We start from the raw sequence: 12999 nt of genomic DNA on the forward strand, positions 1-12999 counted from the left end.
CACTCCCCGGTAGGGAACATGCAGGAAGCAGCCTATCAGTGTTTTACTCTCACAACAATGTTTCTCTCCCTCTCTCCCTCTTCCTTCCTCTCTCTCTAAAAATGAATAATTAAAAAATCTTTAAATTAGACAGTGATCCCTAGCAAACAGCCAGAATGAATGTAGACGTCTTTAAAAATAAGTCAACTTGATAAATAAAGCTAGAATTTTGTCATTTTCCTTCTTCATGGTGGTTTTTAAAATTATTTTGCTGAATTGAAAAGTTCTTTTGATTTCCTTTCTCTTAAAATGCCAAGAGTTACTCTAAATAATAATGTAAGAGACCCAGCAAACATAAAGCGTGGTGAGAAATGGCCATAGTTATGCCAGTTTCCTATGCTACTTTAGCAAACTAGTAGCAAAACAAATAGTTTGAGTTTGTTATGTTTGAAAACTATAAAATTTCACTAGTGGGACATAAATAGCTTCTAGAATAGTTTCTAGGATTGGTTCCTAAATGGTGTTTATAAGAAGCCTTATGCCCCTTCTTACCCTTTAATGTTTCACTTTCTCTGATGAGAAAGGCCCCCGGGCCATTCCCTGGTGCCAAAAGCTGTCTTTCGGCGTCTTTCCTGGTTATATCCTTGAAAAACCACCTGAGAAGACATGGTCACAGTTCATGTTATGCTCCAGGGAAGTAAAGAAAAAGAATGAACGAGAAATCCAACGTGGCAAACAAAACCCTCAAAGATGACAACAGGCAAAGACTCACTCTTCTGTTTCCAAGGTGTTGACTTTGGCTACGTAGTTGCTGGGGATGAAGCCTTCTCTCTTTGTGGAAAGGGACTTAGCTTTCCACCATTCTCCGTGCCTGGAATAGAAACACACGTCGGAAAGTGTGTCCAATTACTCAAGAACTAGCATAGCCATGGTCTCAAGGTGATTTGGTGGGTGAGGGAGGGTGGGAAGATTCTTGGAACCTGGGAATCCAGTGGGAAAATCCACTCCTTTTGCTGAAATAAAAATATGTGTAGAGACTGAAGCAAAGGAAAACAGCCTCACCACCAAGGTGTGGGTCACTGTGCTCAGCAATGCTCAAACAAGACTTGGTGAAAATGGTCCCATCCCACAGAAGCAAAATGCTTGTAATCCCAATGGATATCCAAGAAACGCTTTAGGCTCCAAATAGAAATGGGAGTCAAGGGAACAATGAACCGTAGTTCCTATGTTAGAGACTCCTTTGTCCAAACATCTAGTTTCCACAGAGAGAGGCCATAGAAAACCATACAATCATTTCAAGCAGGCAGACCTCATCACTTGCTCTTGCCCTCAGCATGGAGCTGGGGAGGAGGCTGGGGCAATGAAGGAGGGAAAATTGGGTGGGTCCCTATGAGCCTTCAAATTCCCACACGCAGATGGATCCTCATCAGCAAGACACGGAGGATGACAATGGACACTAATCGATATGCTTAGACTGTATTTATCCGTATGAACATACACACACGTCATCCTCACATCAGCCATGGCAGAGGCCCTGTGAGGCCCATTTTACAAAGGGAGAAACTGAGGTATAGAGTTGAAGTGACCTGTGAAGATCATACAGCAATAAATGCCAGGGTCAGGATTAGGCTCAAGTTCATGCTCCATCAGTCAGCGATAATAGCGCTCAACGACTTAACACCTTATAGTTAATAAAGGGTTTCTCTCCTCTACCCTTGGTTGGCAGGCGAAGGCGACAATGTATGCAGAGTAGAAGGAAAAGCAAGTTAGAACTGAGATCCTGGGAGTTCCTTATTCTCAGTTTTGCTCTGAACCCCTACCCCTGTGGTCTGACTAGGGTCACAGGTCTGTGAGTCAGCATGGATGGGGCTAAGCAAACAATGATGTCCAAGTGTCTTCACGGAAATGCCACATGCTGAGTAAGGGCTTCATTGAGTTGGCCACTGCTTTAGCATAGTGTGCTTATATATCGAAACCAGTTGGACCCATAAACCCATTCTGAATGCGAGTACTATAACTAAATAAAAATGTCATCGAATAACACACATTCTACACATGCCCACACTTCTTAAGGTGGCAGAGATAGATAAGAAAGAAATCAGTGTCTGTCTTCAACGGGAGTTCTCCTGGGGAGGGCTCACAGGCGAACTCCAGAGGCCCATTCCTTAGGTCCCACGCCTTCCACTCCCAGCCCTACCGCAGCAAGGAGGCTGGGAGGCCTCAGCCCAAGGAGGGGGTCTGGCTCTTGCCGTGCTGCTGGAAGCAGAACGAGGGGCCAGTGTGTAGGACTCCGTGGCCTGGTTGAGGGGCGGCAGGTGCAGTGTGCCTGGGTATACTTACTCCTCCAAGACTTTCATCTTCTCCCCTTTCCTGAAAGACAAGTCGTCTGGGTGGATGCCATCATAGGGGTACAGGGCTACCACGATGTCTCCCTGCTCCTCTGGATCTAACAAGAAAGAACACAAATGAAGTCCTTTAGAAAACCATCAGCAGAAAACGTTTGGACAAATCCTCATCGGGCACAAAGGATGGCTGATGTGCTGACAAGAGGGGAGCTGGACAGGGGCATGTGCTTCCTTCCTGGCAGGGCCGAGGGTCTACATGGTCTGCAGTAAATAGCTGTACGCACTGCTGTACACACTGCGTGCAATGTTCGTTATTTCTGATCACGCAGACCTACACCTCTGATTCACTCCAACTCTATAGTTAAGAAATGATGCATCATAATGCTGTTCATAGCAGCATTGTTCATAATAGCTAAAAGGAGGAAACAATCCACTGTCCAGTGACCAATGAATGGATAAATAAACCGTGATCTACACATACAACAGCATATTATTCAGCCTTACAAAAGGGAGGAAATCTTGACACCGGCCACAGCAGGAGCAAGCCTGCAGGACATGATGCTAAGTGAAACAAGCCAGTAACAAAAGGACCAATACTCTGATTCCACTTATATGAGATTCTTAGAGTATCAAACTCACAGAGACAGGAAGTAGAATGGTGGGAGCCAGGGGCTGGGAGGAAGAGCAATGGAGTTCGTGTTTAATGGGTAGGGTTTCAGTTTGAAAAGATGAAAAAGTTCTGGAAATGGATGGTGGTGATGGCTGCACAGCAATGTGAATGCACTTAATTCTACTGTCCGGTACACTTAAAAATGGTTAAAACGATCGATTTTATGTTATGTGTATTTTTTCACAATAAAAAAATAAAGTAATAGCCTGGGAAATGGTTTCCAAGAGTCTCTAACAGCAAGGAAAGAAACCACCTTGTTGCTATGAAAACGTACCTTTAGTCTGAAACCTCTGTCCTGGCAAAAGCTGAGATTCTGGAACCTAGGAGAGAATATTGGTTAGAAAAGAATTTTTATGTTTAGCTTTTCTCATTCACATTCACGTTGTATGTTGTGTTGTTTTTCTAACAGTAGCCAATGAGGTTTAGAGTTGCTAATCCATGAAGCTGGAGAGAAGAGTACAGAAAAAAATTTCCGCAGAGCTCTGTCCCGCTCTGTACAGCTCTTCCTTCTAAAAACAGGGGTTTGCCTGTGGTGGCAGGAAATGAGCAGGGCTCTGGGCAGGGGCTGCTGGAGGCTTAGCCGATCATCCTTCTCTCTGTTATTTGGTAACAGAACCCTAATATTATTTGGGAGGCAATTTGCCCAGCTCAATGACTATGCTTCCAAATTCTCTAGCATTCCACACAGATGGAGGGAGGCAGTGTATCCGTAAACAAAATGACTGTGTCGGCCTCGGGGCCTGATTCCCTTTAGCCTTGCTCTGGGGGTGAAGGCTGGAGTCTCAGCAGCCGGAAACCAGGCACCAGGGACAGCAGAGCAAAGACGGAAGTGGCTGGGGCCTTGGGGACCTTGGGAATAGCCATCCAAGCCCAGGACTTTGATCTCCATGTTTCCCAGACTTGTTTTTTTAAAAAACTGTGGTGAGGGCTCTGTTCTAGCTGCTGAGAATAAGTCCTGATTGACCCAGGCTTTCTATGGCTGACCCTGATTCCATCATAGGGACAGATGGCATCCCCTGTAATTTTAGTTGGAGATGAACTGTCAGGAAGAGCGTGGTGGCACAAAAGGTCACTTTGATTACCTTTAAATCAAAGTCCTTTTCTCTCAGTGACCATGAGGAGGACGTCTAAGACCCTTAGACTCTTTTCAGGAAGGAACTGTCAGACACCTATACCCGAAAATCATCTGACTTTACTGTTTGATTAGAGTGATTTAATGAAATGGGACAAAACAGTTCATAGTGAAATTTAAATTTCTGATGAAAGTTAGCCCATAAAATCTGGGCTATGGTTGTGGTGGTGGTGGTGGTGGTGGTGGTGGTGAATTACTACATTTTCTGGTATCAGAAAATCATGGGTCCATATTATCCTTTAACACTTATTTCAAGAAGTTTCATACTGATTTTTTAATCATTTAAATTTGCATAATTAGGATGTATGATCAATTTTAAATGACTTAGAAGAAATAATTAAAAGATGAGAAACCAATTAAATCTTTTTGAAAGCAGCAAGCTGATTTTCAAATATCAAAGTGTCCTTAATTTGCAAATGTTTTAATACACTTTTTATAAGACCAGAACACATATATGCAACTCATCTACTCTCCCTCATTTCCTTTAAAATGTCTTTTCCTTAAGAGTGTTGTTGAGTTGCCTTACCCTCTCCTCTGTAATCAATCCAGGGAGAGCATTTTGGGCACATCTGCCAGAGCTGACTATCTGTGGGCATGGAATTGGGCCAAACTAACCAACTCATAAAAACAGGACATCTGTGACCACAGACGGCACAAACTAAAATATGGGAATTGAAAGATGTCGGACATGTTTGCTACTTCTGCTTTCTAACTTAAGTTTTAACCTCCTTTACTTTTAATAAGATGAAAAATGGTAAGTTGGTACTATTTTCCTTTGTTTTCCTGAATAAAAAAAAAATTCTTTGTTCATCATTAATGAAGAAAACCCCCACACAAACTTAGGTTTTAAAGTATGTAAAAATCTGGTATATGTGATACTAGGGAAAAGCCAGACCCTTTTTATGAGATCTTTGACTTCAATTTCTTATATCATTTTATTTTCTACTAATCATATTTATGTAATATGTATAGATAATATAATATCTATATCTACACCTATTAATGCAATGATTTTAAATACAGGGGTGGCAAAAAGAGGTTTACAGTTGTTTGTATGAACAAAAGACATAATACAAGAATAAATAATAACACAAGAGTATGTGTTTTGGGCACTCACAACTGTGAACCTATCTGTAGGATATATGTATTTATAACTAAATCATTAAAGCTGTTCATAACCTTATACATTTTGAGTTTCCATATAAAATGACATATTAATACATATGTCCAGAAATATATTCACTCTTCATCTCCACTTCTTTGTAAGAAGATCAATAGTGACTTATCAATTTCAACAATGACATGCAACTTTGACATATGTCATACCTGTAGCATAATGGGAAGCAGAGGGGGAGAGGGCTGACTGAAGGTCTTGATAACAATAATACACTTCTAGAATGCCAGGGCATTTCTCAGACAAGGGAAACTATACAACAAGGTATTTGGGTTAACGTGGACTAAGCTGCTTCCAGGTTAAATGCTGAGGAATTCCATAAACACCATTAGATTTGTTATGTATATTATTATACATAAAGAGAGAGAATCGCCCTGGCCAGGTGGCTCAGTTGGTTGGAGCGTCATCCCCTACACCAAAAAGTTGCGGGTTTGATTCCTGGTCAGGGCACATACCTAGGATGTGGGTCTGATCCCAGGTCAGGGCACGTAGGGGAGGCAACTGATAGATGTTTCTCACATCGATGTCTCTCTCTCTTTCTCTCTCTCTCTCTCTCTCTCTCAAAATCAATAAAAACATATCCTCAGTGAGGATTAGATAATAAAAAACAAGAGAATTGATGGCAAGGATATAACCTCTAAGATAAAGTGCACTTAAGGTTGTAATTATCCAAGCTTTGTTCTTCTTTTCCATAAAATGTGACATTAGTTCTTCCTTTGCCAAGCATTCCCAAATTCATCAAACAGCACGCCACTCATATAACATTTCTGGTACAGATCATCCAAGGTTAGTGGGCAGAGTTAGCTGTGTGTGTATTTTTTTAAAATCTTTTCATTATAGTAAGCCATTGCAGCTTCAGTATCTGTACTATGATCAATTAGTTGAAGAATGACAAGATGGGGTAAAGGAGATATCAGCACCTGGATTAGCTTCTGACTTGAATGCAGCATTTCTTTCTGCTTGCAGACCATTGCTCTAATCTCACTGCCTGTCCTAAGTCACACAAGCTCAGATAGACATGTGTATATACAAAAAATGGGTATTCACACCAGTGATATGGATGATGATTTTTTCTCTACAGAGAAGGTGACCAAGGGCCACTTTATTGTACAATAAAGTGACCGGTTTTCTCTCAAATGTTTACAGGCTTTTTACAGGATTAAGTTACAAAGCATATCAAGAATTGAGGCCTAAGTTACTGATGTGATTTTTTTTTTTTGCACGCGCATGTTACAGATTTGGTGTTTTGATCCTGCTGTGGGAATTCTCTCCTGAGACTATCTACTTACTGGCCTTTGCTGTTTATTGGACGTTGGATCTCTCACATAAATAGTTCGGTCAGTATTACGTACTGGTTGCGTCTTCAAATCTACTCCATCGTCATTGAGATGGTCTTTCCTTTTTGATTTTATACATCCCATATTTCCTGTGGGAATATAAAAGCAATAGCATTGTTTTACCATCCTAGAACTGGCATCAAGCCACCAAAATCTCTCCATTAATGAAGAATAAAAACAATACACATTTATTCCTTATCACAGGGAGTTTAACAAACTCAAATGCGGGGGATTGTTCACCAACCAGTGTGCTTGTATATTCATTTGTTCAACAACTATTTATAGTGCATCAATGTCATGTCAGCAAGACATAGTTTCTGCTCTAAAGATGCTCAGATTCTGTGGCAAACACGTGTGAATTGAATTTACAGTACAGTAGTGAGTCAACAATAGAGGATGCGCCAGATCCAGGGAAGGACATCTAACCCATGCAAGAGGAAAAGGCGGTGGTCAGGGGAAGCATCCTGCAGGAAATGCTCTGTGAGTCCAAATGGAAGTGATGTCAGCCAGGTGGCCAAGTCAGCAAAGGGATTCCAGGAAGAAGGAACTTCACATGCAAAGTATTGACCCTAAGATAACACGGCCCCCTTCACAGGGAACTAGTTCAATCTCAGTCCTTTAGGAACCAGTTCATTCTAAAGGGTCAGGGAACTATTTCTATAATGTGAACCCGGTAGGGAAGGCCAGAAGTTGGGCTGCAGAGGAGAGGGAGGCACACCTGAGGTGCAATGTCGAGGAGTTTGTTTGCCTCCCCCCCCCTCCACCCCCAGGATGAAGGACACAACATGCAAGGTGAGTGAGGGGCTCGAGGCTTCGAAGGCAAGCATGATTAAGAACTAGAATGCATAGACTCTGGCCCCAAATGAATGTGGCTTGGGAAAATGGTGGGGGCCTTCACCAAGACAGGAAATAAAAGGGAGACACAGGCATAGGAGAAAAGATGCTTTGTAGGAACATGCAAATGCTCAAACCCAGGAGGCTTCCCAGTAAGATATGTGACTGTGGAAACCAGGAGAGATGGCAGAGCTACAGTGACAAAGGAGGGCATCAGCCAGCCATGACCGTGCATAGACTCCGGAGGAAGACCTGCGGCCAGAGGGGGTTTGTGCTTGAACAGTGCAGGGTGACATAACCCTGCTTCTAAATGCTCAAGTCTTTTATTTGTTTATGCAACTGCTACTAGGATATGTAGGGCACCACACCGAGGGCTCTGGGGACTAAAGAGATGTTTTTGAAAATTGAAATCAGATATGAATCTTGCCTTACAGGATAGCCTCCTGCTCAAATCTGTTATGAGCTTCATCTGAACATCCTATGTTCACCAGCATCTCCTAGACCCTACAGAGCAGATTCCCCGGACACTTTCCAGGAAGTTCTCAGGGGGCTGAGTGGGGGGCGGGTTCTCCCATGTGACCTGTGTCATTCTGAAGCCCGGCCATTTCGGGATCACTGCCAAGAATGTCAGAGGAGGGAGAGATGATTTAGAGTTTGGAGAAGGCGGAGCGGTGCCAGGTCGGGAATACCTCCCGGGGGAGGAACTGTTCTAAGAAAGCTCGAGAGCCCCTCTCTAACTGTCACCCCCTCGCACTGTGGCCGCAGCTCATGGGTGCATGTTGTCCTGCAGGCGTCCAGGTGGCCCTTGGGCTTGTTTATCATTTCCTCCGCTGAGGTGGAGCCTCTGCAGAACAGCCACGCCTCTTTCTGAAACTAGTGAGCTGTAGTTCCCAAAATAAAGGGGAAGCAAGTACTTCTTTAACTCAAAACAGCACATTATTTTTCATATGCTAAAGTTTCTGAAATGAACATGGGTTTTAAAGTTGATTTGGAAATAAGCGAGACGAGTTTTAGAGTTGATGGGTAAAAACAGGCGAGTTCTTTTTTCACTAGTCCTCCCCCCCCCCCCCACAAAAGTATTGTTTAAAATCAGCTGTAAAACGGTGCTGTATAAATGAGGGAATATCGTGCATTATGGAAGAGGCCTCCCAGCGCAGGCCCCTAGGCACACAGTGAGCTCAGGGGAAGGGGGGGGGGAGTCCAGCCGGGGAGGTTGGGCAAGCAGATACAGGAACAGCACCAGCCTGGGCTGCCCCTCCGCTTCCCCCACAGGCGCCTCATCTCCCTCGCCCTCCCCCATTCCCTTGTCCTCTCCCTCTCGAGTTCTCTCCTGTTTCGAGTTCGCTATAAGAATGACAGACAGATCTTCACTAACCACCTGACTGAAAAGATCACCCCTCTGCCCACGCCTCATAAATTACACTGTTATCTTTCTTATTACAACCTACATCCCATTACATAGTGGCTTATTTCTGGTCAGCTCCTAGCCCCTAGAACAGGGCCTGCTCAGAGCAGGAGCTCTGGGAACATTGGAAGAATGGATGGAGCTGCTCTGGGTGCTGCTGCACTTGGGGCTTCCTACATGCTCCCCTGGGCCACTCTTGCTAAAGGTGGGTAAGGGAAAGGGAAAGGGAAAGGACCCTTCCCACCCAGTTGTTATTTTAAAAGAGACAGAGAGCTCTAGAACTAACTTCTAGTTTATAGGAAATACAGAGGTTAGAGGAACAAAATGAAAAATCCTTAATGTGTGCTAAAGACTACTAGCCTGGATACATCAAAACATACAGGCGACTAACTGGTTTGGCTCAGTGGATAGAGCGTCGGCCTGCGGACTCAAGGGTCCCAGGTTCGATTCCAGTCAAGGGCATGCACCTTGGTTTTGGGCACATCCTCAGTAGGGGTTGTGCAGGAGGCAGCTGATCGATGCTTCTCTCTCATCGATCTTTCTAACTCTCTATACCTCTCCCTTCCTCTCTGTAAAAAATCAATAAAATATATTTTAAAAAAATAATAAACATACAGGCAAAGGGATGGGGTGGGGCTAAAGAGACACAATGTGTGAACCTTGAATGAATGGGGGGAGGGGTGGCAGGGAAAGATGACACATGCTGGGATAATTGGGGAAATTCGGAAACGTTTGAACATGATATTAGGGGACTGTGTGTTTTACAGGTATGGTAATGGCATTGTGGGAATGCTGAGAGTGTCCCACCTCAGGCAATGCATGCCACGTGTGTGGGCATGAAGGCTCAGGGAGTCTGCAACTTTCAGCACTTCAGTCAAAATGAAAAAAAGCAGAGGGGGTGTGGAGGGAAAAGGGGACAAATATGGCAAAATAATAAAAAATTTGTGAATTTAATTTATGTGAGGATATTCTTTCATTGTTTTCTGGAGATTTGAAGTTTTCAAAATAAAAAGTTGGAGGGGTGAAATAAGGGGATATTATAAACAACTTTTTCAAAGTCTTAGACACCCCTGTAGCGTGTGTGTGTGTGTGTGTGTGTGTGTGTGCGTGTGAAGGCAGGAGATGAGGTCAGAAAAGTGCTTTGCGGGGTTTTACTTTCATGTCATGTCAAGTAGTGTGGCCTTTATTTAGAGCCGTGGAAAGGTTTTTAACTGGGGAAAGGCCATGAGGACATCTGGACTTCAGGGAGAGGACTCTGTAGGAAGAAGGAGGTGGAAGGGCTGGAGTGGGGACTCCAGGACAAAGGCCTCTGGGGGGAGGGGGGTGTCCAGACAAAGAGATGACAAGGATCCCCAGGGCAGTGGCCCTGGAAAGGAAGATGAAGAATGAAAATAAAAAGCAGTGGATGGGGGAGGGGTGGTGATAGTCCATGGATTATCATTTCCTTATCCTGAGTTCATGTTTTCCCTTCCCCCATCACCATGGACACCAGAGAAACACATGTCTTGTAGATGAAAACAACGACAACACTGCTCCACAGGCAGTGTAGCTGCTGCTCAGGCTGGGAGGCCTCTGCTGACCGCTTCTAAGTCTTGCAGTTCCTTCTGCTGCGGGGAAGGTGCCAGAAAACACAATGCGGACTCAAGGGTCCCAGGTTCAATTCAAAGTACAAACCACAATGCAGCCCCAAAAGAAACTGAGAAACCGGTTTCATGTTTGCAAGTGATCTGAGCTACACTTTACAATGATTCACACCTTAGTGCTTTTTAATTAAACATTTATAATTTTCTGAGCATCTCATTTAATCCTTGAAGAAATCATATGAACCAAGAATTATTAACCCCACTTTACAGAGGAGTAAACTGAGGTATAATGAGATGGAAAGACTGGCCCAAAGTCACAGCGGCGCACCAGTGAAGGGTGGCGTTGGGACTCACACGCGGGCTTTACCTCAAAGTCAAAGCCTAAGGCCTGTTCTCTCTTTTTCTTCTTCTTATACGATGGCTCTTTAGAAGCTGGTGTTTTATCTACTCATTAATGACAGTAAATAAAGAGACTGTAGTTATCGCCTGCTTCTTTCTTAAAAGGATTTGAAAGGCTTTTGCAAAAAAAGACAATGATAAATTTAATAAAATGAAAACAGAAAACCCAAGCCAAGGAAGAGAGGAGAGTGCAAATGTGGTGGCAAAGTGGGTACCAGATAGGGTGTGGCAAGTTCCTAGCAGGAAGGGCCAGAGGGCAGCATGAGTCACGAGCACCTCATTGGGGCGGGGGTGGGGGGAGCAGATGGAAAAGTGAGGCCCTGCAGAATTGTAAGGTTTCAGAGAGGAAGGTGCAAGAGAGATAGAAACATCAATGATGAGAGAGAACCATTGATCAGCTGCCTCCTGCACACCCCCTGCGGGGTATTAGGCCTGCAACCTGGGCATGTGCCCTTGACCGGAATTGAATCCGCAACTGTTCAGTCTGCAGGCCGACACTCTATCCACTGAGCCAAGCTGGCTAGGGCGAATTGTAAGGTTTCTTATGGACTCCACGTAAAGTGCTGTGGGTGATGCAGTTGGCAGTGCCTTCATGTTTTCTAACAGTACATAAAGGGACATTACATGTGGAAACTTTGGGTTAATAATGATAATAGTTAAATAAAAACCTAGCTATGTGCCCTGATCAGGAATAAAAACTGTAACCTTTTGGTGTATGGGATGATACTCAACCAACTGAGCCACCTGGCCAGGGTCATGTTCTGTTTTTATTATGACTTAGGTATTTTCTGGTTTTATTCCAGCAGCCATAAAAAAGAAACAAAAACGTGAAAAACAACAACACTTCACCACAACTTCCCAAACTGAATACTTTAATTTGCATTGAATTTTCCCAGCAACAAGTGACTTTTTCATCCAAAGGCAATTCATTGGGGTGTGTGTGTGTTGGGGGGGTGGGGGGGGAGAGGTGTTCCTGAAGTCTTCCTCCTGTTACTGGCCTTCTCTGGCCTGATCTTGCAATACAAGTGGTCCCTCTGGAGTAACCAGAAAAGCCTATGGGGGAAGGAGACAAAGGGGACAAGGGGAGAAAAGGGAGGAGCAGGCAATTGTCTACTTTGTACTTGGCACAGATGAGCAGAGCAAAGCCCAGAGATAAACCCATGCAGGTCATGGAAGGTCTTAGGTGAACTTGGTCTACCAGCTTCAAAGCTGCCCCAGGCCTTGCAGCCTCTCTGTGGAGTGAGCTTCCTTCCCAAAAGAGTTTTTTGAATTAGGGAGCTTAGAAAGACAAGAGAAAGAGTAAGGAAGCCCCAAGGACAGACAGGTAGATGGTGATAATCCCAACCACGAGATCTGAGCTTCAAAAGTAGGTTGAGTTTGGTTCAAGGATCCTTCCTAGGCATTCCTCCCTAAAATAACGTCGTCCAGTTTTCATACTTGCATTCCAGGACCAGCTGTTAGCTCCAGAGATTTACTTTGCCCACCCAAACAGAAGCCCCCTGATTGTGTTCCTTCTTACTTACAAGAACAAAACTTTAAAGACATGTTTTGAGAAGCAAAGTCCACGAAAGAGCTGCCATGTTTTCCCCAAACTCCCTATCACAGAAGAGGGGGTCAGAAAGGCCTCCCTGGTATCTCAGGAGGGCGGAAGAGAAGAGAGAGCCCAAACTCAACTCCACCAACAGCTCCATCAATCCTGAGCTTAAGTGGTTGTATTTTCTTTTGTATTTTCCTAAATTCCTTTGAAAAAGAACTGAAAAGGGTGTGTAACCACACTCTCTTTATTTAGGCAACTATGATTTTTCTCCTTACTTACTATGGTAATCATTTTCAAACATTCTTGATATTTTTCCTCTATAAGCCCTCAGAAAGCCATTGTTGAGACAGTTGGCGAGCTGGTAACCCAAGTCTGTCTTGGCTCCAGACCCTAGCTTTCTTATCTGAACAGCCTCTAACATAAAGCCCTCCCTGAGGGAGAGAGAGAAACATCGATGTGAGAGGGAAACATAAATTGGCTATCTCCTGCATGCTCTCTACTGGGGATTGAGCCCAAAACCTGGATATGTGACCTGACCAGCAACCTTTGGGTACACGGGACAACGCTCAACCAACCCCACCAGGGCCAGGGTTGAAGAATTTTT

At 44.0% G+C, this 12999-nt stretch overlaps 1 protein-coding gene across 2 annotated transcripts in view; it reads right to left on the reverse strand.

Annotated features, from left to right (window-relative positions):
* The window catches only part of LYN (LYN proto-oncogene, Src family tyrosine kinase), a 103463-nt gene that overhangs the window by 42734 nt on the left and 47730 nt on the right, over positions 1-12999 (reverse strand). Inside the window, exons 2-6 of one of the 2 annotated variants that reach the window (XM_059673160.1) lie at positions 6653-6726; positions 3269-3314; positions 2320-2425; positions 752-850; positions 532-635 (exon numbers count right to left, since the gene is read on the reverse strand). In XM_059673160.1, the coding sequence (XP_059529143.1) occupies positions 532-635; positions 752-850; positions 2320-2425; positions 3269-3314; positions 6653-6721 (424 nt within the window). In that variant the 5' untranslated portion in view covers positions 6722-6726. Of the gene's footprint in view, positions 1-531; positions 636-751; positions 851-2319; positions 2426-3268; positions 3315-6589; positions 6727-12999 lie in introns of both variants that reach the window. The other variant, XM_059673159.1, reaches the window with a different exon arrangement.

Source organism: Myotis daubentonii, chromosome 17, assembly GCF_963259705.1.
Source record: "Myotis daubentonii chromosome 17, mMyoDau2.1, whole genome shotgun sequence".
Classification (NCBI taxonomy): Eukaryota; Metazoa; Chordata; class Mammalia; order Chiroptera; family Vespertilionidae; genus Myotis; species Myotis daubentonii.